A 21,423-nucleotide genomic window follows, 5' to 3' on the forward strand; every position below is an offset into this window, starting at 1 on the left:
CGGCTCTGCGGGTTCGGCCCGGCGGGTTCGGCCCTGAGGGTTGGACCGTGTGGGTTCGGCCCTGAGGGTTCGGCCCTGCGGGGTGTCGCCCCGCTCGATGGTTCCCCCTCGCCCCAACACCCCGTAGGAAAGCACGGCGAGGAGTTGGGCAGTATGTTGTATTGAGTTGGGCACGAGGTTGTGTGCTCTTCGCATCGATTTCGTGTTCAAAAGTCAGGTAGAGATGCAGCAGGGTCGGGAGGGCGCAGGCCGGGCCCATCCCAGTGCTATGGGGCTGTGAAGGGCTGTGTGAAGATGATCCTTGTCCTGGAGCTCAGCCCAGCAATGCTCAGGGCAGGATGCGCCTGAAGAGGAAGAAGAGGACGATGGCCAGGAGCGCCTTGTCCAGCAACAGGCCGAGCCATAAGCCAGGGTAGGACAGGAGAGAGGAACCTGTGTGGGTACAGACACGAGTGTGAGGCCGCAGGCTGCACCCAGCTCACCCCGCAGCTCTCACGCACTGTTGTGTTTGGTGGATCTACCTCTGGGTTCCCACTGGGTTGGGACAGAGACCCGCAGGGTGTACGTGCTGGAGATGGGCTCCTGGTTCTCGTGCACCACCCGGCAGGTGAACCTGGAGCCGCTCTTCTCCTCCCCCGCCTGCACCATCAACGTGCTGATCTGCTCAAACAAGCCCTGGGAGGTCTCTGTTGGCTGCGCGCTGCTCCCCGCGTTCATCTCCGTCCCGTTCTCCAGCCAGGTGATGCTCACAGCTCCCGGGTAGAAGCCCTGCACGCGGCAGGTGAAGTTCACCGTCTCATTCACCTGCACGGCTCCTGGTGGTGCAGCGACCACAGACACGCTGGGGGGAACTGGGAAGAGAAGCAGCACTTGGAGCTGGGGTCCCTCAGCCCACGGCTCAGCCCTGCCCCAACCCGGGGCTGTGAGCCTCACCTCGCAGGACCCGGCCCAGCACATATGTCTTGTTCAGCGGGGCTGGCAGCGTGCTGTGCTGCACCTCACAGGTGAGCTCCGAGCGGACATCGCCCTTGCTCAGCTTCACCTGCACGGTGCTGGACACGCTGTACAAGGAGTCTGGCAGCTCTGCGGTGATGGGGGGCGGCACAGCCCGAACTGGAGTGTTGTTCTTGAGCCATTTCACCTGGATCTCACGGGGGAAGAACCCTCTGGTGCTGCAGGTGAAGGGCACCGACTGCCCCGGCACCGCTCGGTCACTCGGCTCTGACATGACCAGCTCGGAGGGTCTGGCTGTGGGAGAAGCATCGGCCCATCAGGGAGCGTCCTGCCCCTTGCCGCCCCACGGGAGAGCCCACCAGGACAGGCTGGGACCCCACTCACCGTGCACCAACACCTCCGTGCCCCCACCGCTCGTAACGAACTCTTCACCAAAGGTGACTTTGACAAACTTCACACAGTAATAGGTGCCAGTGTCCTCCAGACGGACATCCCTGATGCGGATGGAGAAGTTTTCGTTGGACTCAGCATCTACTCTCATCACACGTGAGCTGGTGCCTTTCTTATCATAAATGGTCTGATTGCTGCTGCCCTGGTCCTTCAGCCACTTCGTAGGGCCAATAGGACCAATTCCAACTGTAGTGCATTTCAGGGTCAGCACCTCCCCTTTGATCACCACCACTGGGCCCCGGGGCTGCTGCAGCTTGAAGTATGGATATGGCTGGGCACCCAAACCTGGGGACAGTGGTAGGAAAGTTTGGGGCTGGCAAGAGGCTCTAGAGCCAGGATGCAGCACCTGAACATCTCTAGACCTCAAAGCAGGAGGCAGAGAGATGTTCCCATCCATCACTCCGCATGGCAGCTGGCACTGTGACACTGCACTGTGGGACAAAGACTACAGGTAGTTGGACATGGTCAAATAAAGAAGGCTGCTTGGCTGGGGACAAAAGCAAGCTGGAAGATGGGAGAGAATAGCCCCAAATATCTTTAGGTTCAAAGAAGGGCTGCCCTGCCAGCAGCAATGGGGAGTGCATCCGGGAGAAGGCTGCAGCTGTGCAGGACACACTCACCTGAGGCATTGTGGAGCAGGAGCAGCACCAGGCAGGTGAGAGGCATCGCCTGAAGTGCCAGAGTCATGGTGAGTGCTATGTTCTGCTACCTGCTGCTGTGGTTCAGTGTGGCTCAGAGTGGTGGGGCCCCAGGCTTTCTTCCTGCTGAAATGGGAAGGAAGGGTTTTGGGTTTTTCCACTGACCACGCTCCTCTCTGCAGCCCTGTGCAATCCCAGAGGGTGCTAATGGTGTTTGTGCCATCTTGTTTTGATGAGTGTTTCTTGTCATTGATTCTGGTCCTGCTCCGTCCATGAGTAAGTGCCACAACCAACATGGGGCAGCTGGAGAGACTGGCTCCAAACTGGCGTGCATCTCAAGCATGGGAGGCTGCTGTGCCACTTGTGCAGGGCTTCCACAGAGCCCCCCTGCTGCCGTCTTGCTGAGACCAAGGTCAGAGCTGCTCTCCTGCCCTGCAGCCACTGCATCCCCTATGCTCTGTGCGGGGTTTAGGGTGAGCTCAGGGTGCACCAACCTGGGATGCACTTTGAGGTTTAACCCGGCTGAGCTCCCTGCTGGTTCAGTGTCCTACCAGCTGTCCCAAGCAGGCACCAAAAGCGTTAACAGCATGCGCCGCTCGCCTCCATTTCCTGTGCAGCTTCTCATTTTCCTTCTGGAGTCAGAGCCCAAACTTTCAGCAGCGCCGATGGCTGAGCTCCACACTGCGCTGCTGGCTCAGCTCCTGGTCGGGCAGCTCAGCCTCTTCCTGGCATGGGTGTGGGGTGAGTACGGGGCAGCACAGCAGCAGAAGCTGTGGTCAGCTCTCCTAGTACCTGTTCCTGCTGCCTGACACAGCCACTGAGTTGGGAGGGGTTGACGCAGCCACGATTGGGTCTGTGCTGTCTGCTCCCCTGCAAAAATAAACCCTGGGTGGGAGCTTTTCGGACATTCAGGGTTTGTGTGGGGCTGTTTGGGGTGAGGGACAACCCACCTCCCATCCATGCACTCCTTGGCCATTTCCCCCAGTGCTGGGATGTGGCACTTGGCCTCGGGTGTGTGCCCAGCGTGAGGGATATGTGGGGTCTGGTGCACTGCGTTTCATTGCCACATCCAAAAGCTTTGGGCAGGAGGGGCTGGGAGCAGGAGCTGGGATCCTGTTGAAGGCATTTAGCAGCGCTGAGGGAAGGCCATGCTGGAGGGAATGAAGGGCTTTTTGTGCCTGGATTCTCTCCCCCCAGTGGCACTAGTGCCAGGCATAAGGAGCACAACAGGAGTTGAAATCTCTCCCCGTGCCCATTTTGAAGCTGGCTTCCACCACTCCCATTAAGTGCCATTTTCTCCCCCCACACCCAGCTTTATTTCTCAGCTGAGGTGCTGAGCGAGCTGTGGGTGCTCTGCCTGTGCTGGGCAGGAGGAACAAAGCAAGCTGTCCCCTCCTTGCTGAGCTCAGACCCTGCTCTGTTGTTCTCACATGCAGGTGCCCAGGTGGGATGGAGTTTTGAGGTGAAGCAGCCCGATAAATGGATGTGGGTGACTGTGGGGCAGACGCTGACCCTGAACTGCACAGTGACTGCATCGGGTCCCATCGGCCCTGTGAAGTGGGTGAAGGGCTGGGGCAGCAGCAGTCAGACTGTGTATGATCGGAAAAGCTCCTCACGCCGTGTGACGAGGGCATTGAACGAGTCCAACACAGACTTCACCATCCACATTGTGGACATCCATCCCGAGGACGCCGGCACTTATTACTGTGTGAAGTTTGAAAAGAAGATCGTGGATAATGAGATGTTGAGTCGTGGTCAGGGCACAAAGGTGTCAGTGTATGGTGAGTGGGCTTCCATCCTGGTGTGACCCCATCGTGGCTGTCCCAGCTCAGCCCCAGCCCTTCCCACAGCCAGACCCACACTGCGCTATGCCCACCACCTTCTCCCTACTTTACTTTGTGTCCCCACAGAGACCTCTCCATTCCCCAGCATAGAGGTTGCAGCTGCTGTGCTCTGCTTCATCCTCCTCATCTTCATCCTCGCCTTCTGCTTGTACCGCAGGAAGCAGAGGGGAGGGGAGCAGAGCCAACACATGGCTGAGGTGACCATGGGCAGCTGCTCACCCTTCCCTGTTCCATGCTGTGCAGGGAGCCCTGGGACCCCCAGGTTGGTACCCCTGCCTTTTCCCTCTGCACTGCGAGGTGAGCAAGCTGCCTCACTTGGCTGCAATTTAGGGAAAATAGCATTGTGTTTTGCTCTGGGCCTGGGTGATGTTTGCTGTGGGTGTGGTGGGGTGCTCAGCTGCCTTGTTCTTGCTCTAACAACTGTCCTTTCCTCCAGCAGTGAAGTCCAGGATGTAGAGAACCCAAAGCTGATGCACCAGGTATGAGCAGGGTGTGGATATGGGGCAGGGTGTGGATATGGGGCAGAGTGAAGCCCTGATGCAGGTGTGCTGCCTTGCACTGCCACCGCCAGGGTGGTGGTGGTGGCTGAGCACCCAGCTGTCCATGCACTCTGCGTGGAAGCTGCCATGCAGGGCTGATTTTGGCAAGGTTTTCTACATTTTTTTGATAGCAAAGCAGTGAGGTGGACAAGGACATCCACTATGCCGACCTACAGCCCCTGCCTGCAGCACGGTGGCCCAGCAGGAGACATGGTGCTGAACACTCCGAGTACGCCAGCATCAGGGCAGCTGCTAAGTGAGCTGGTCCTGCCACAGCACTGAGGCAGGAAGCAGAGACTTTCTGTGGGGCAGCAGAAAGAAGAAGTGGAGCTGCTTGGAGCCGGCCAAGCTTGGCACGAGGATCTCAGAGCTCTTCTTCCTGTCTTGGTGGCCATGCCAGGGAGGGGCAGGCCCAGCTCAGGCTCATCAGAGCCTCTTCAGGAGCCAGCAGCTCCCCAGGGTGCAGAATCAGGGCAGTGAGCTGAGCACTTCTGCCTTGTGCAAGCTGTGTGGTTCATGAATGTCTCCGCCAGCACAGGCAACCAGAGCTTTCCCAGCTCAAGAGATCCGTCATTTGTATCATCCCATCACCACACCGAGCTCATCCTCATTAAAGCCAGCAAACAGCCCTGCCACCTGCTCCTGCTGTGTTCAGAGTCAGAACGATGCCGCAGTTGCTGCGGGGCCCTGGAGATGTGTGGCCAGCACAGCCTTGTTGCCGGCTTCGTGCTGAGACCCCAGCAGCTCCCACCAAACAGGGCTGGGATTAAACAGAGCAGAACCAACTCTGCCTTGACCCACCTGAATGGTTGGTGAGGGGCAGGCTGTGCTCCCTGCTCCTGCAGCCCTGGCTCTTGCCACACTCATCCCCAGCCCACTCCTTCCTTCTCTCAGTCCTTTGTAACCCACATCCTGTGGCCACACGCCGGGAGGAGGACGGAGCGAGGTGGAGGCAGGGAGCTGTGTCATAGGCACTTTTCCTGCAGAGAAATCATTGCAGCTGCCTCTGACCTTGAAAGCTGTAAGCACTTATCAGCTTTCAACTATTTTATCTGCTTTTCTGTGAAATATGAAAAGAGAAGTGAAAGAGGACAGCATGAGATATCTGCATGTGTGCACGCAGGGGAACTGTATGGGGACACAGAGATGGTTATCAAGGGGCGAATTGTTGCAAGGGGAGGGAAGGCACTTGTGAAATTCATTTGCATGGCTGAAGCAGCATCCACTGCACCAGGGGACGGGTCATGGGGGTGGTTTTGGGGTTGTTCTCCTTGGGGAACAGCTCAGGGGCATGCGGCACCCAGTGCCCTGCACATGGCATTGGGTGTTTGTAAGGATCCCAGTGCTGTCCCCCTCTGCCCGATGCCAGGGGGCACACAGGGGCTGTAGCACTGGTAGCTGGGATGGAGCTCTGGAGCAGTGCGCTCTGCACCTGGACAGAGCTGATGGTGAAACAGGGGCTGCCATAAGCAGAGCAAAGGGTGCCCAGCCCCATACTTGGGGGGACTGGAACCAGGGACAGACCTCGCATAGGAGGGGAAATGAGATTGGAGGGCATTCAGCACTTTTGACTCTCTGGGCTGGGCCAGGAGTGGGGAAATCCAGTTTGATGCAAGCATATGCAAAGCAGCAAGGAGCAAGGCACGGCGGAACACTGTGCACCTAGGAAAGGCCCAGGTCTGCGGCTTACGGCCCAGGAAAGGGATTTGGTGGTTATTAAAGGAAAATCCTTTAAGCCATCAGCCCGGGGTGTGCCGGCAGTGAAAGCACAAACAAGAGCCCGAGCGTGGACACAAGGTAGGAGTGCAGCGGGCAGCACCTCGGGGTGCATTGGGGGTCCGTGCACTGAGAATGGGGGTGGTGGTGGGATCCAAGCCATGTCCCCATGGATATCTGCTCCACTGCTGGCCCCGAGAGCTGGGAAATGGTTCTGGGGCTGCAGGGGCTGGGCCAGGAGCTGGTGTGGGAAGAGTGGCTGTGGGGAAAGCAGAGGGGAGCATGAGGCTCCAGCAGAACACACGTAGCTACAGTAAGAGGTCAGCCCAGGGGGTGTGAGTGATGGATGAGGCCGGTGTGGGGGAGGAGTGAGGAAGAATGTGGTCTCGGCAAGCAAACGGGGATGGCGGGATGGGGGTATGACTGGGTCACTCCTGCTTTGGCTCCATGGTGTCCACGCTGGGTGCCAGGGCAAGGAGAGGCTCTACTCATCCCTGGGGGCCAGGGGGGCTGGCAGTGCTTGCAAGGAAGCAGGACAAAGCTGAGCCTGTGCTGGAGCCAGGGCTGAGCAGGGGGGAAGGGAAAGGGACAGGGATAAATGTGTGAAAAGCAGAGTCCAGTGCTGGCTGTGCCTGCTGCAGGGATGGGCAGTGCCTTGGGGCTGCCTCTGTCCGAGATGCTCCTGCTCTGACCCCATCCCTGTTCTTGCCACCAAGAGTCTGCAGTGACCACAAAGCCTGTGGGAAAATGGCCATGGGACAAAGAGCATCCAAAGCCACAGGGAACCCCACGGGGACATCACAGTGCCATTGGGTCCTGATGATGCCCCACTATGCTGTGGGGACCTGGCAACACCATGGGGATGCTACAATGCCATGGAGACCCTGCGATGCCATTTGGGCCCCCAGTGCCTTGGGGGCCAGATGATGCCATGGGGATGCCATGCCAGGACACCAATGGGGAGCAGCCCTAGGAGCTCATGTGATGGCAGTGCCTGTCCCCAGGCTCCTGCTGGGCTCTGTGCTGCCGTCTCAACAACACAAAACCCAACAGCCCTCAATTTATCAGGCCAGCATTCTATTCGGAAAGCAAGGAAAGAAGCAGAAGCAAAGCAGTGACACGTTTTGTGCTGTCCCTGATTTATTTTGTGCCTTTCTTATTGAACCTTATTCCTCGGTCTCATGCTTATTGTGGATTTTTATTAAAGGGGATAAATAGGGCTGGGATTTGGGGTTGTCATAGGAACTGCTTCAGTGCTGTGGCCTCACTGCCAGCTTTGTTATTCCCCCCAGTTTCCCTATGAGGAGAGGCCTCGGCTCTCTCCAGGTGTTCTTCCAGCCCTGTAAGCTCAGCCTGGACATAGTGCATTATGAAGCACACATAGGAATGGGGGCTGTACTGGGGCACGGTGGGACCTTCTGTATCCCTGACTATGGGGACAGGGGGCCCTGCTGCGTGCACGGGGTCCTCAGGTCTGTGTCACGCCTGGGGACATCCATGGGACCCCCAAGCTGAGCTCTGAGCTGAGGAGCAAAGCAGCTCTGGAGGATGCTGCTCACACAGATGGTGCCTGAGAAGCTGTGCTGGGAACCACCCTGCCCTGCCTGGTCCCATTTCTGTGGCATCATTGGAGCTGTTGGGCAGATTGGAGCCGGCCCTTCTGGCCATTCCCCATCCTCCCTGCCACGGGCGTTAGGGGACAGAGAGCGAAAACGAAAGCCATCAAACACATTTCAAAGGAAATCCTTTACACCCAGCACTCATTTAGCCTTGGCGGTGCTCCGTTGGGGGGATGTCATTGAGGCCACATTGCTGGCAAGGATTACAGATGGATTTCCAGGGTTGTGGGACGAACAGGAACATTCAGAGCTGAAGAAAGACTTACTTTGTGCTCTTGGTGTTTGATGGGACATTGCCTGGGGACGGCGGCCATCAGAGCCAGCATTGCTGCCCTGCCCGGGATCAGCACCCATGGGGGCAGTGGGGCAGGCAGGGAGGGGTGTCCTGGTGACCTGGACTATGGGGTCAGCTGCAGGTGGCACAGCTCCCCACGTGCATCCTGCCTTAAAGAGCTGCGTGCACAAGGATGTGTTGCTGCAAAGGGGTTTTACGTAGGAAATGAGCTGCTGGAGGTTGGGGGGGGGGATGCTGTGTGCTTGGGCATGATGCTACGGGAACCCCATCTCCAACAGCACGGAACGACCTTAAAAGCTCAGCTGCACTTGGCTGCAACCCCAGTGCTGGCAGCGCCCTGAGCCCGGCACAAGTGCCCCTCTTAGGACAAGTGTAAAGGAAAGGAGAAAATATTTAGAGAGGCAGCAGAGCGCGGCAAGCAGGAGCAGCCTGGCTGTGCTGGATGTGCTGAGGTGCTGCCAGCACACAGGGGCCATGTTGTGCCAGCGGTGAGCCCTGGGGTGCCCCCCATAGAGCAGAATGGGGCCCCATAGGGGGGCTCAGCCCGTGGGGTGGGCGGCACAGCAGGGAAACAGAGCGGTCTGTAAATAATTGCATCTGACAGCTCCATTGCTTCCACAAGGTTCAGCCTTAATTTCCTAACGGTAGCATTCACCATGGCAACGTGTAAAAATAACGTATCCCTGAGCGAGGCGAATTCCCCATAAACATCTCCTGCTTCCAGGAGCGAGGGGAGCCCCGGCCATGGGGTGTGAGCAGGAGAGCCCCACTGCTCTGCCCATGGCAGCACCCCAAACCCCACTGTGTGCCAGCACCCCACTGCTGGGACAGGTGGGGTGTTTGGGTTGGGAGCAGCTGGGTGTTTAATTAGCGGCGTTAAGCGCTTACACCCCGCGATGATGATTTTATTTGTTAATCCTTCGGGCGATGTGGAGCGCACAGCAGCTAATTGGGTGGATATCATTAATGCCGGCGGTCAGAGCTGCTGCTAAAGGGCCGCTGTGCAGTGATTGCTGGAGCGTTTCATCTGTGCTATACACAATTGAGTTTTGCTCCCCATGAATGAACTTCATGCCCTGCACATCACAGGGCAAGAGCTCTGCCCTGGGCTCCAGCAGTGCCCTCGGTGTCCCACAGCACTGCATTGCTCTCTGAGAGGTGTGGGCTTAGTGGCACCGGGCACAGCTGGGACCCTGCATCCACAGCCCTGTGCCATGCAGGTGCAATGCAGGTGCAATACACACACAGTGCACACACACAACAGGCTCCCCACAGACTCCCACTGGCGCTCACTCTGACTTCATTGGGCAGCATTGAGGTACAGCCACCATGGCCCAGGGAGCACAGCGAGCGTTATCTGCTGCTGCAGCCACGGATGCACTTCTGTGATAACAATTTGCCATCAATAAAGAACTCGGAGAGAATACGGAAACAAACAACAGAAAGCTGAAGAAAATCAAGGTGCTGTCACTGCTGAGCTGAGCACACAGGACTGCAGACAGCATCACCACCCACAGCATCCCTGAGCTCTGCAGCCACGAGGTGCAGGATTGGCCCCTCTGCTGCTTTGTGACCCAGTCCCAATGCATCCCTTGGCACTGTGGGACCTCAGCACCCACAATGGGACAGCAAAGCCTCCTCCAGAGCCAGATACAGGACCCTGCTCACCAGCTGACACCGACCCAGTGCTCACATCAGTGTGTCCCCACCAGCTCCTGTCCCTGCAGCTGGCTTTTCTCACCATGGCAGCAGTTCAGCCCAAACCCAGCATCCCTCTGCTCCTAGGGCAGGCTGCCAGGCCAGGGCAGGATGTAGAACACCTTTCCTGCTGTGACACAGCCTGGTAGGAATTCCCCCTTGGAAATGTGTAGGGTTGTGTTAAGGAAGCCTGGTGGAGTTACCCCAGTGCCAGCACCTCTCGGCTGGAGCATCCCACGTGCACTGCAGGGACATGGATAAATAAACCCTGTAACTGCACCCAGTGCATCATTAGCAGCACCAACATCCTCCCTTCTTCCTCCACACATCGAGCAATCAGAGCTAAACTGCTCCATAAATGCCTCTTTATGGACTTCAAGAGCACCGCCTGGCCCTGGCAGAGCACTCCAGTAGTGCCAGGATGGAGAGGGCTGTGATTAGGAATTTGGCTCCTGCCCTGTCTGTCCTGCTGTGATTGGGAGCAGTGAGCACAACTCATCACTGTGAGGTCTCAGGGAAGGACCTGCAACATCCCAGCATAGTTCTAAACCATCCCATAAAGGCATAAACAAAGCAAAGCAGTTCTTACAAGCAACTCCCCCCACCCCAAGCTCTGTTTTAGGTGAAGGTTTTTGGCTCCATAGGAGGAAACCAGCAGCCCCCATCCTGCTTTACTATGGATATCACAGCTGCACTGGGGTCATAATGAAGCACCTGCAGTTCATTAATGTGGCATAAAGGGGTTCCCAGGTGCCACACTATTTCTTTTTCCAGCTGGGTGCTGCAGGGAGGACACACAGTGAGTGGGTATGATGCACTTTGCTCTCATCAGTGGGTATTTGTTGTGCTGTGCTGCTCTTCTATCGGTGTCTGTTGCTTTTAGGGTCTAGCTTGGGTGCATCTGCATTCTGCTTTGTGCACACGGGCTGAAGGTTGCTGCTTCCCATCCCCATGTTGGCATATTGCTTGTTAGAAGTTAACATCAGATAAACTAATTTAAGCTCTTTCTGTACTGGATGTCTTGGGCTAAGTTGGCATGGTACCTAATGAAGCTGAAGCTCCATTTGTTGTGCTGGAAGCCCTAAATATCAGCGGTGTAATTGGAAATCCCTCCTTAAGGAGATGTTTGCGTGCTTTTCTCTCAGCTGAGGGCCCTGCAAAGGCTGAACCCACAGCCTGGGGGTGATGGGGGAAGCAGTGGGGGGTTCTACAGGATGTGTGCCCCCAATGTGGGGCTGTGGGTCAGGATACAACTCTGTGGCTCTGAGCTTCTGTGGATCCCTGCAAACCTGAGTGCTACGTGTGTGCTGTTGGTGGTTGCTGGCTGCATGGGGATAGCTGTGATGCTGATGTTGGGCTCAGATATGGAGATTTGCTTGCAATCCTCCCTTCAAGGTGATGCTGCTGCTCCAGCTGTGGCTCACCCTGACCACAGAGGAAGCTGTTGCTTCAAAGCAATGGAGAATGATCCCAAACCCTTCCTTAGCCCCAACAGCAGCTCCCAGGGGCTGGGATATGGCAGTGTGAGCCTGGAGAAGGGGTTGTGCTCTGGAGCATGGGGTTGCCACGGGTGCAACAACACAACAGTGCTGCAGAGCCTCCTGCTCACATGCACAGGGAACCACTTGTGATGGTGTCACATCTCCAAAGCACCACGCTCCCGTTTCTCTGCCTCCATCACAAGGGCTGCTCCCCAGACCGGCTTCTCCAAATCCCGCATTCCAGCTCAGGGCTGCAGGCAGCAGGGAGGCAGCTCATACTGCCCATATGCTCCATAACATTAGAGCAGGAGCTGCTCTTCCCGGGAAGCTCGCGCCTCACCATCTGCTGTGCCGCGGTACCTCCTCTTGCAGAGCTTTTTTAAGCTCCAACTTTCCTTCCCAAGCGCTGTGATTGCGCACAGGGCTGTCTGTGCTCCGTGATCATGGGTTTGTCTGTACCTTCAGTGCTGAGTAGAACAGCCCAGACAGGCTGTAGGCAGCCGGGCCCTCAGGAGCTGTGCTGCTGCTTCAAAAGAACCAGGGTTGGAGGCAGGGCTGTGTCCCACCACCGCCTTGCCTTGCTCTGCTGGTGCAACTCCCAAACATGGGATCCAAGGTGCTGCAGAGCAAACCATAGCTGATCCCGTTTCCTTTTCCCCATGCAAAGAGCTGATTTATCACCACGTTGCCTGTGCGAGAGGCCGAAAGCCAAACCTTGCTTCTGGCTCATGTGCTTGCCAGATGTGGGAAGGGGAAATGAGGCAACAGCTGTGCTGGGCTCTTGGGAGCTCCCTGGGAACAGCGATGGTTGGAGCTGCTCTGAGGTTCCAGGGGTGCAGCACAGCTGTCCCAAGTCCAGAGCAAGTGAGGTCACTTAAAGCTGGTTGTAATACGTGGGTGTATGTCATGCCCCTGTACCAGCAGGGCCGAGGGGGAGGCTTGCAGCACTAATGAGAATGCAGAGAACACACCCGGGCTGAGCAGCGTGCAGACTGATGGTGCCAAGACACTTCAGCTATCTTTGCTGTTTGTTTATGTGAAGCTCTAAATAAAGCCAACAGCCCCAGCGGCTGCTGGAGAGTGAGTTGGAGCTGATGCCTGTGGTGGTCCCAGCGTGGCTATGGCTGCTGCCCTTGGGTTGTGTCCTGTGCTGGGTGCTGCTCAGCTCCTGCCTGCAGGGCAGTTTGCCATCCCTGAGTGAGTAGAGCACTGGGAGCTGCCAGTGATGCCTGGGTGTAGGGAGTGTGGCTGAGTGTAGTGCTGGGCATCAGGATGGTTCCTGGCCTTGAAGTGCCATGGGGAGGAACTGCAGCAGGAGCTGATAGTGGAGGATGTGTCTCCCCTGGGAGAGCCTGTATTGGAGCAGCAGGGATGTGCATCCCATGGGTGCTTTCTCCCTCAGCTCCATTTCTCATGGTGGTCACCTTGTCCTCAGGCTCTCACCTCTCTGGGCTGTGGGCTCCCATCCTCTATGGTGGATGCTCCTGCTAAGCCTGTTGGGTGAGGGGACACACCAGGGATGTCTGTCTCATGAACTGGTGCAGGGATGGGATATGAGGACTTCTCCAACCTGCTCTGGTGTCCTCTCTTTGCTCAGTCTGACCCTGATAGACATGGAGTCTCCAAATCAGCCACTCATGCTTCTGCCACGACCCCTCCTGGCTTGGCTGCCGGCACTGTGAGCTCTCTCGGATGGCACTAAACACCCACTGCATTTAGGAGCACCGTGTATCCCCTCCACCTCCGTGCTTTCCCCGGTAACCCCACCGTAACAGCACCGGGCTTTGTGCCACGCTGTGAGCTGCCCGTGGCCATCGGAGCAGCTCCAGCCACCGCATCCCACCCCGTGCGGGCGCTGCAGCAGCTGCCCCATCCTCACCCGCATCCTTCCGTGGGGGGGGGGGGCTCCCTCCGGCCCACCTTAAGAAGGCAGCTGCCGGTGTCCCGGGGGGGAGCTCCCACCCACGACTTTGCCAGGAGCCAGGCGGTGCCGGGCTGCGGGGAGCCCCGCCGCTACCGGGGCCGCTCTCGGTGTCAGGGCAACGGAGGCGGCGCTGCGGAGGGGCGGTGCGGAGCGGAACGGCCCCGGGGCCGCTCGGGGCCCGGCCAGGTCCGTGCGATCCGGTACCGCGCTGCGGCGAAGCGGGGGGTGGGGGTTGGGGGGGGTATGGCCGTCCTTCCTCATTTGGAGGCTGAGAAGTGCCGTTTCCTTCTCCATCAGCAATTCTGCCTGGCTGGTCGGTTGGGTTTTGTTGTTGTTTTTCTCTCTCTGAAGCCGTTCTGTTCTCCAGGAGGAGTCGGAGATGGAGCCCCGTCCCCCCGCCTGGCCGCTGCTCTGCCTGCTGCTGCTCTGCCCGCCCTTCTGCCCAGGTGAGCCCCGAGCTCTCCGGTTTTGCTGTGTTTTTCCCTCTGTTCCCGTCCTTTCTGCCGCTCCTCTCCCCGCTCCCAACCCCGCACCGGGCACGATGCGGTGCCGCCGCTCTTTGCTGTGACCTTTCCAGGCGATGACCTCCAGCGAGGGGCCCGGCTGCGTTACTCTCAGCACGGAGCCGCTCATCCATCCCCCTCCGCAGCCACATGCGGGAATTAGGGACGTGAAGAGGCACGTTGCTTCCAGCCCTTTGCCCAGCATCCCGACGGCTCCGGGAGCGGCGCATCGCCTCCGGCATCGCTGCGGATGGGAGGAGGGCAGCTCAGTGGGGAGCTCTCGTTAAAACCCAAACCTGGTTTTTATGGCTGCCCTTCCTCCTCCCCCCCCCACCCCAATCCTGGCCTTGCTGCTCAACTGTTGAGCTCAGCAGAGTGGGGCTGCTCCCTGTGCTCTCACTTAAGGCTAATTCTGGGTCCCCTCGGGTCCCCTGTGGCTCTTTCTGCCCTCCTCTTGGCTCGTGGTCCCATAAGAGAGCGTTGTGTGAATGGACGGTCGGTGCTCTCCCCGGTGTTTCCCTTCCCCTATGGGAGCAGGAAGTTTCTTGGCCCACCAGGAACAGAGCCCTGCTGTGGGTGCTGCTTTCAAGGATGTTTCATTTCTAGAGTGTTTCAGTGTCGTTAATCTTGAGTGATAGCGCAGAGGAGCTGGGCTCCTTCTGGCCTGCTGTTGTCTGTGGCTTTTTGGGGGACGGAGCAAACTTTGTAGGGCAAAAGCAGTGCACGTCCCCAATGGGCATTGTGCCTGTTTGGCTCTGTCCGGACCCCACGTCTCCCCTGCAGTGAGCTGCATGCCCTGGGCAGAGCTGAACCCTCCAGGCCCGTTGGAGACCTTTCCCCTCGCAGCTCTCCTTTGGTGCAGAGCTGAGTGTGAACTCCAACAGAAAGCAAATGCTTTCGACACAGCACTGTTTGCTTTCCTAATTGCCTGCCCTCAGCTGGGGAGCATTGGCCCTGAGCTTTGTGCTCTGAGCTGCACAAAACCAAAGGAGGTTTTGGCTGTGAGCTCTGCCCCAGTGAAGCCACTGTGATTTCCTGCCATGATAATGGCTGAAGCGGAGCTGTTGAGCTTCACAAAGTGTGGCCCCAAAGGGACAACACCATTTTTTTTTTTTCTATTCGGACAAAAAGATCCATTTTGGCCTCTGAAAGGACACAGGGCTCTGGGTTTCCAGTTGTTTGGAGAGCTGCTTTGTATGGGTGATGGTGCAGGTGTGCAAACCTTGTTTCTCACGTGTGTTTCTAATGGGACCGTTCTGCCCCGTGATCCAGCTGTGCTGCAAAGGAGCATGCAGGAAACAAAGGGGGAAAGGGGAGATCCTGCAGGATGTCTCCCTGTAGGGCAAAGAGCCCTCTGTGAAATCTCGGCTGCTTACAGCCCTTCTGTGTAAGCTTATGAAGGGCTTCGGTTTCCTGCAGCCCCCCCCAGTCAGAAACCTGCTTGGCCACACAGCTGAGTTTCTGCTTCTGCTATAGGAAGGCAGCCCTCAAATGATGGCTGTGCATGATCCGAGGCATCCTCTGATGTCACCAATGTCAAATATAGCCCCTGCTATCGCCCTGCCCGGGTAACCATCCTGGGGTCTCTTATCCTCCAAATTGCTGCTTCCAGGCTCTTTTTATAGCCAGCACCTGTTAGTTTCCCCACAGCTTCTCCGTGCAGGTGAAATTCCATTGGGATTATTTTGGGGTGCTGCACAGTGCCCGCATGCCGGCGACCAGCTGCACGGCCCCGCTCCATCCCAGAGCTCCTTCCTTGGTGCCTTCAGAAGGAAAGCTATTTTTACCGGCCCGAAGCATTGCAGGCACCTTCTCCTGAATGAAAACCCGGCCTCTTGCAATCTGTTCAGTATCAGATACTTCAAAAGGTGGAAATAGAGCGAAGAAAAATGTGTCACCGAGATGGAAAACTCGCGGCGCGTGGGGATGGTGCGTGATGGGAGCTGGGTGAGAACGAGGAAGGAGAGAGGTCTGCGTGGTGTAAGGGGAAGCTGGCTGCAGGGCAAGGGCAGGGGGAGGAGATTGAGTGGAAACTTTGCATTTCTTGGGTTGCGAGGGGTTTTAGTGCGACTTCCCCTTTGTGCTTTCCCATTACTGGGGGGGATGGGAGCGGGTTGTGCACCAGGATGGGTGTCAGGGTGTTCCTGTGCAGGGATGGCCATGTGGTTGTTATCCAGGAGGTGCAGTGGGGCAGGTTAAGGCAGCGAGGTGCCAGTACTGCATTCTGTGGCTGAAATTGGTGTATAACAGATTTCCTGCAAATCCTGAATGTAGCAATCTGCAGAGTGCTGGGCAAGCAGATCTGTGGGAAAATCTCTAAATTAGCACATGAAAGAAGAAAAAGAAATAGCCAAAAGCTGCGTTTCACTCTGAGCTGAGAGACTGTTTGGAGCCGTGTGATGACGGAGCCTCAGAGCTGCCAGCACAGAGATGCCTGAGCTGGGGGCCAGTGGGATCCCTGGCAGCCCCAACCAGGGTTGTGCTTTCTGGCTGAGCATTGCCCACACCCCAGCCCCGCTCTGGTGCCCATGTGTGCTCTGAAGCCCCCAGACCCTAAAGCTGGAGTCCTTCCTCCCCTCCAGGCACAGCGCGTGCCTCACCGGAGCGCAACAGATGGAGAGAGGGAGGATGCAGAGGGAACGCGTGGATTGGGGCAGGCTGTGCTCAGTGGGGCTGCACCAGGCTCCTGCGGTGTGATGGGTGCTGTGGGTGTCCGAGGGGATGGGGTGCAGGTGCACATTGCTCTGCTGCAAAGCCACTTCTCTGCAGGATTGTAGCTGGGAGCAGGGAGAGAAGCACTTGTCGTGTGGTGTGTGCGGAGAGGTCAGCAAAGCACCCTTGGAGCAATGCAGCTGCCCTGGGCGCATAAAGGAGCTGGGGGTCTGTCCTGGAGGCAGCCAATCTCCATGCCCAGAGTAGCTTTGTCCCATGTGGGTGCAGCGTGGGGCAAGTGATGCTTTATGACTTCCTCTCTGCGTTGCTCAACTGCTCTTGCAAAAAGCCCGTGGGCAGTGGAGGAGCTCGGGAGGGGCTCACCAGCTGAGCCGGCTGAGCTGTGTGCTGCCTGTGCCCAGGGCTCTGCTTTAGGGCTGCTCCCCAAACTTGGGTGTTAGTTGCACTTGCAGAAGCCCACACGGTCACTGCTGGGATGGAAAACAGCAGCTCAGCCTGTTGCTCAGCTGGGACAGTTGGCATTTCCACCTTTTATCTTTTGGCACAGGTTTGGTTCGGTGCCACGTGTTGGCTTTGTGGCTCCAAAGGGAAGTGCCAAGGTCCAAAGCTTGTGTCTGTACTGGGGTACAGCTGCACCAATCTGCTCTGGGACCTCAGCTGTGGTTCTCTATGCCAAGGGCCCGTGAGCAGGCTGTGGGGCTGCAGCTGCACCATGGTGCATGCATGGCCCTACCTCAATGTGTGTGCATGCTCCCAGTGCTGGCAGCTGCAGCAGGAGCTCCCTGATCAAATGCAATAGTCTTTGCACAGCTGTGGCAGCGCTCTCATGTCCTGCTCACCATCTCCAGAGTCATAGTATGGTCATGTTAGATCAGCAGGGGACTTTAGGCTCTGGGAAGTTCAGGAAAGGTGCAGTGCTCCCATTGGGGCACGAGGCGGAGGCACAGCACTGCAGCTGCAGCCACGGTGCATCCAGGGCGCAGCTTTCCTCTGCTGGCTGCAGAAGGAACAGCATCGGCTACAGCTGAGAGCTGAGCATTGCTGGCACGGGTAGGGGCTGGAGCTGGGGAGATTCAGTGCAGAAAAAGTGGTGTTATGTCTGTGTCTGAGAGGAGAGCTTGGTTTTCAACGTGGTGCAGCGTGAGCCCTTGTTTCCTCGTGACATTCCTTGTTTTCCTCCCTGCGGTGGGATGTGCTGGGGGCAGTGGGCTTGGATTGGTGTTTTGGCTGCTCAGAGCGTGGCACACAGGGATGCTCTGTACTGAGGGCACTGGGCTCACAGCTCTGCCCCTGTGTTGGGCTCAGGGCCCCCCTGTTGTCAGGAGGGACATAAGGGAGTCTGCTTGATCCACAGGTTTGGGTGCCCAGACGGACTTCAAGCTGCAGCAGCCCCGGGGCCCAGTGGTGGTGATCAAAGGGGAGGTGCTGACCCTGAACTGCACAGCATTTGGAACGGGTCCTATTGGCCCTGTGAGGTGGCTGAAGGACCAGGGCAGCAGCAATCAGACCATTTATGATAAGAAAGGCTCCTCCCCACGTGTGACGAAAGTAAACACTGAGTCCAACGAAGACGTCTCCATCCGCATCAGCGATGTCCGTCTGGAGGACACTGGCACCTATTACTGTGTGAAGTTTGTCAAAGGCACCTTTGGTGATGAGTTCGTTACGAGCGGTGGGGGCACGGAGGTGTTGGTGCACGGTGAGTGGGGTCCCAGCCTGTCCTGGTGGGCTCTCCTGTGGGGCTGCAAGGGGCAGGACGCTCCCTGATGGGCCGATGCTTCTCCCACAGCCAGACCCTCCGAGCTGGCCATGTCAGAGCCCAGTGACCGAGTGGTGCCGGGGCAGTCGGTGCCCTTCACCTGCAGCACCAGAGGGTTCTTCCCCCGTGAGATCCAGGTGAAATGGCTCAAGAACAGCACTCCAGTTCGGGCTGTGCCGCCCCCCATCACCGCAGAACTGCCGGACTCCTTGTACAGCGTGTCCAGCACCGTACAGGTGAAGCTGAGCAAGGGCGACGTCCGCTCGGAGCTCACCTGTGAGGTGCAGCACAGCACGCTGCCAGCCCCGCTGAACAAGACATATGTGCTGGGCCGGGTCCTGCGAGGTGAGGCTCACAGCCCCGGGTTGGGGCAGGGCTGAGCCGTGGGCTGAGGGACCCCAGCTCCAGGCGCTGCTTCTCTTCCCAGTTCCCCCCAGCGTGTCTGTGGTCGCTGCACCGCCGGGCGCCGTGGATGTGAATGAGACGGTGAACTTCACCTGCCGCGTGCAGGGCTTCTACCCGGGAGCTGTGAGCATCACCTGGCTGGAGAACGGGACGGAGATGAACACGGGGAGCAGCGCGCAGCCAACAGAGACCTCCCAGGGCTTGTTTGAGCAGATCAGCACGTTGATGGTGCAGGCGGGGGAGGAGAAGAGCGGCTCCAGGTTCACCTGCCAGGTGGTGCATGAGAACCAGGAGCCCATCTCCAGCACGTACACCCTGCGGGTCATTGTCCCAACCTCAGGGGAAACCGAGAGCTTCATTGGAGACAGCAGTGCGTGAGAGCTGCGGGGTGTATGTGGGGTGGGGTGGGAGGTCACCCCCCAGGGCAAGCTCAGAGTCCCACCAGAACGTGGGTTAAGATCTTTGTCCTGGGGGATGCTGCTGGATGTCCTGCTCAGTGCATGCAGTCTCATCACACTGAGCCTGGGGCTTTAAGGTCCGCAGTGACATTTCTCACATGTGGTTCCCATTGTAGGAAGTCTCATCTACGTGGCTGTGGGAGTGGTGTGCACTGTGCTGGCGCTGCTGGTGATTGCCATTCTCTACCTCATCCGGACAAAGCAGAGCAAGGGTGAGGATAAGGAAACCACGTGCGTGGCATGGGGGGCAGCTGCTGAAATCAAGTCCAAGTTCTGAGCAATGCAGTGTGTGGGTTGGTGTGCCTGGGGAAGTGGGGGTTCTGGGTTTGATAAACTGTTTCCTTCCTAAACTATTTCTCCCCCCTGCAGATAAGAGCTCTCCGTCTGCCAGGTAAGTGCACATCTCTGCTTTGCATCTGACCCCACCACCTCAATCTGCTCCATCACATGAGATGTGTGTTGCACCTGACCCCTCGTTTCCCCTTATAGGTTACACGAGCCAGAGAAGAGCAGCATGACCACCACCACCCAGGTGTGTCACCTACCTCGGGGTCCGGGGTGGGGAGCAGCCCCCAAGTGTGGGAGAGGAGGGTGGAGGCTGGGCATGAAGCGTCTCAGTGTCTCCACACTGTGGCCAAGGGGAGGAGGAGCTGCGGTGATTCCCAGCATCATTTCTGCCTTTGCCTTCTTTCCCCCTCCTCCCGGGAAGGTCTGGCTTTAGGACTGGAAGAAGCTGCACCATAAGCACGAGGCAGTTTGTGGGGTGGTTTTGTATCTGGTGATGTGGTTGTGTGTGGTGTGGGATGGACACAGTGCTGCTGCATGGGCAGTGTGGGGCGCGGGTGGTGTTGGTGCTTCGGAGCATTTTGATACGGGTGGGAAGGGGACTCTCTGTGCAGTTTCCAAAAGAAAACATTTGGGGTCTCACCAGGAGTCTGACCCCAACAACCTGACCTACGCCGACCTGAACTTCGCCAAAGAGAAGAAGAAAAGCATCCGCCGCATCATTGAGCTGAGCCAGCAGTCAGAGTACGCCTGCATCCAGGGCAGCAATAGCAGCAGCAGCAGCAGCCAGCAGGCTGCCAACAACGACAACCTGACCTATGCCGACCTGGACATGGTGCATCTCAGCAAGGCACCCCGGCGGCCCCCCCCATGCCCTGAGGAGAGCAGCTCTGAGTACGCCAGTGTCCAGATCCAGCGGCAGTGAGCGGGGCTGGGGCTCACAGGGGTCCCGGTCCCCCCCCATCACCCTACAGAGGGACTTTCTCAGCAGCACTGATGGCCACGGTACCCGTGTTCTGGGGATGGGAGTGCAGCCTTTGGCACTGTGCCTACTCCTGGGGGTTGATGTCTGTTTGCAGACTTTTGGGATGGCTTTGAGGGCTCCTTGCCTTTGGGACTCCCCCCAGCCCTTGGCCATGGGGGGACCCCTGAGTTGTGCACTGGGTTTGCTCACAGATCCTGAGGATGCGTCGCTGGAGAGCACTGCAGTGCAGCAGGGTTTGGGATGGTGCCTCTGGGCCAAGGGGCTCCCACCTGCCTTTGGGGGCTCTGCTGTGTGGAAAACAAACTCTGGCTTTAAAGGAGTGATGTCAGTGTCCACCTCTCATCCCAAGTGTTTCTTCCATGGGCTCTTGCACTGATGCCAATAGGACTGGGGGGCTGCAGGAGGCGAGCCACAGCCACGTTGGCTTTGCCCCATTACCAAACATCCTCCTCCTCCACACAGCCCAGAGATCTGGGCTTATACAAAGCACGCAGCCCCCTCCAGCCATGCAGCTCTGTGTGTTTGGGGCCACGGTGAGCCCCTAATTGCCAGGCACAGCCCCCCCCACCCCTTGATAACGTTTAACATGTTCTAAATGTTTGCCATGTAACTCTTAATTTCTAGAGCTCTCAACCCAGTGTTTCACGTGTTGTACGTGGGTGTACTGCTGTGTCCGTCGCACTAGGGTAAGATGTGCAGAATGAAGAATGGGGCCTCCATAAATACCCCAGAAACCCCATTGAGCTTCTGTCTGACATGCCCCCCACCCCCGCTTGGATGTGGGCTGGGGGCACCAACAGCTCCCTGCAGCCAGGACCGGAGGGAGGGAGGCACGCATCTTCAATGTGTCCCCTGCCCCAGGACCCCTCTCCAGAACCCATGGGACCAGTGTGGGGTGGGGGAGAAGCCCTGGCCTTGCTTTGGGATTTGTGTGACTGCCTGTACTGACCGTGATTTTTTTCTTCTTTTTTGTTTTCATTTTGCTTGCAAGATATTTTTATAATAAAAGTGGAAAGTCCTGTGCTTCGGTGGCTCTTGTGGCTGTCACTGTGTCGCCTGCCTGTGCGGTGGGGGGCCAGCAGCTTGTGTTGTGTTTTTGAAGGGGATTCATCCAGCGCAGCCTCAATGCTGCAGTAAAGGGAAAAGGAGGAGGAAGAACAGCCTAGAGGTGAGGCTGGGGTGGTCAGTTCTGGGGCC

At 57.7% G+C, this 21,423-nt stretch overlaps 2 protein-coding genes across 9 annotated transcripts; one reads left to right on the plus strand and one right to left on the minus strand.

The window, feature by feature from the left end:
- Nucleotides 1-144: 144 nt before the first annotated feature.
- On the minus strand, nt 145-2,675 carry LOC107323144 (tyrosine-protein phosphatase non-receptor type substrate 1-like). Of its 2 annotated transcripts, XM_015881953.3 has the most exons (6): nt 2,537-2,675; nt 2,025-2,168; nt 1,339-1,689; nt 934-1,248; nt 522-851; nt 145-432 (listed from the first exon to the last, which is right to left on the minus strand). In XM_015881953.3, the coding sequence occupies exons 2-6, from the start codon at nt 2,089-2,091 to the stop codon at nt 329-331; spliced, it is 1,167 nt and encodes a 388-aa protein (XP_015737439.2). In that variant the 5' UTR covers nt 2,092-2,168; nt 2,537-2,675; the 3' UTR covers nt 145-328. The 2 variants fall into 2 exon arrangements, with proteins under 2 accessions (XP_015737439.2, XP_085376628.1); XM_085520502.1 differs by lacking the exons at nt 2,025-2,168; nt 2,537-2,675 and having other exon boundaries at nt 1,339-1,821.
- On the plus strand, nt 2,672-21,249 carry LOC107323135 (tyrosine-protein phosphatase non-receptor type substrate 1-like). 7 transcript variants are annotated; one of them, XM_085520486.1, is made up of 12 exons: nt 2,672-2,783; nt 3,479-3,823; nt 3,953-4,148; nt 4,323-4,365; nt 13,526-13,604; nt 17,689-18,033; nt 18,124-18,438; nt 18,521-18,868; nt 19,073-19,168; nt 19,326-19,347; nt 19,446-19,488; nt 19,888-21,249. In XM_085520486.1, exons 1-12 carry the CDS (start codon nt 2,708-2,710, stop codon nt 20,164-20,166), a joined length of 2,187 nt encoding a protein of 728 aa, XP_085376612.1. In that variant the 5' UTR covers nt 2,672-2,707; the 3' UTR covers nt 20,167-21,249. The 7 variants fall into 7 exon arrangements, with proteins under 7 accessions (XP_085376612.1, XP_085376613.1, XP_015737445.3 ...); XM_085520487.1 differs by having other exon boundaries at nt 4,326-4,365; XM_085520489.1 differs by lacking the exons at nt 2,672-2,783; nt 3,479-3,823; nt 3,953-4,148; nt 4,323-4,365 and adding an exon at nt 6,049-6,222.
- Nucleotides 21,250-21,423: the final 174 nt, after the last annotated feature.

The sequence above is a fragment of the Coturnix japonica genome, chromosome 19 (assembly GCF_054131305.1).
Source record: "Coturnix japonica strain WE chromosome 19, WE-NBRP24, whole genome shotgun sequence".
Lineage (NCBI taxonomy): Eukaryota > Metazoa > Chordata > Aves > Galliformes > Phasianidae > Coturnix > Coturnix japonica.

Excerpts from the sequence above, each read along its gene's own strand:
- LOC107323144 (XM_085520502.1), bottom strand. The coding sequence starts at position 1,801 with ATGGATGGGAACATCTCTCTGCCTCCTGCTTTGAGGTCTAGAGATGTT. Across the intron at positions 1,249-1,338 it reads CACGGAGGTGTTGGTGCACG|CCAGACCCTCCGAGCTGGTC; the intron begins GTGAGTGGGGTC and ends CTTCTCCCACAG. Across the intron at positions 433-521 it reads AACCCAGTGGGAACCCAGAG|GTTCCTCTCTCCTGTCCTAC; the intron begins GTAGATCCACCA and ends GTACCCACACAG.
- LOC107323135 (XM_085520486.1), top strand. The coding sequence starts at position 2,708 with ATGGCTGAGCTCCACACTGCGCTGCTGGCTCAGCTCCTGGTCGGGCAG. Across the intron at positions 18,439-18,520 it reads GCTGGGCCGGGTCCTGCGAG|TTCCCCCCAGCGTGTCTGTG; the intron begins GTGAGGCTCACA and ends TTCTCTTCCCAG. Across the intron at positions 19,348-19,445 it reads AAGAGCTCTCCGTCTGCCAG|GTTACACGAGCCAGAGAAGA; the intron begins GTAAGTGCACAT and ends TTCCCCTTATAG.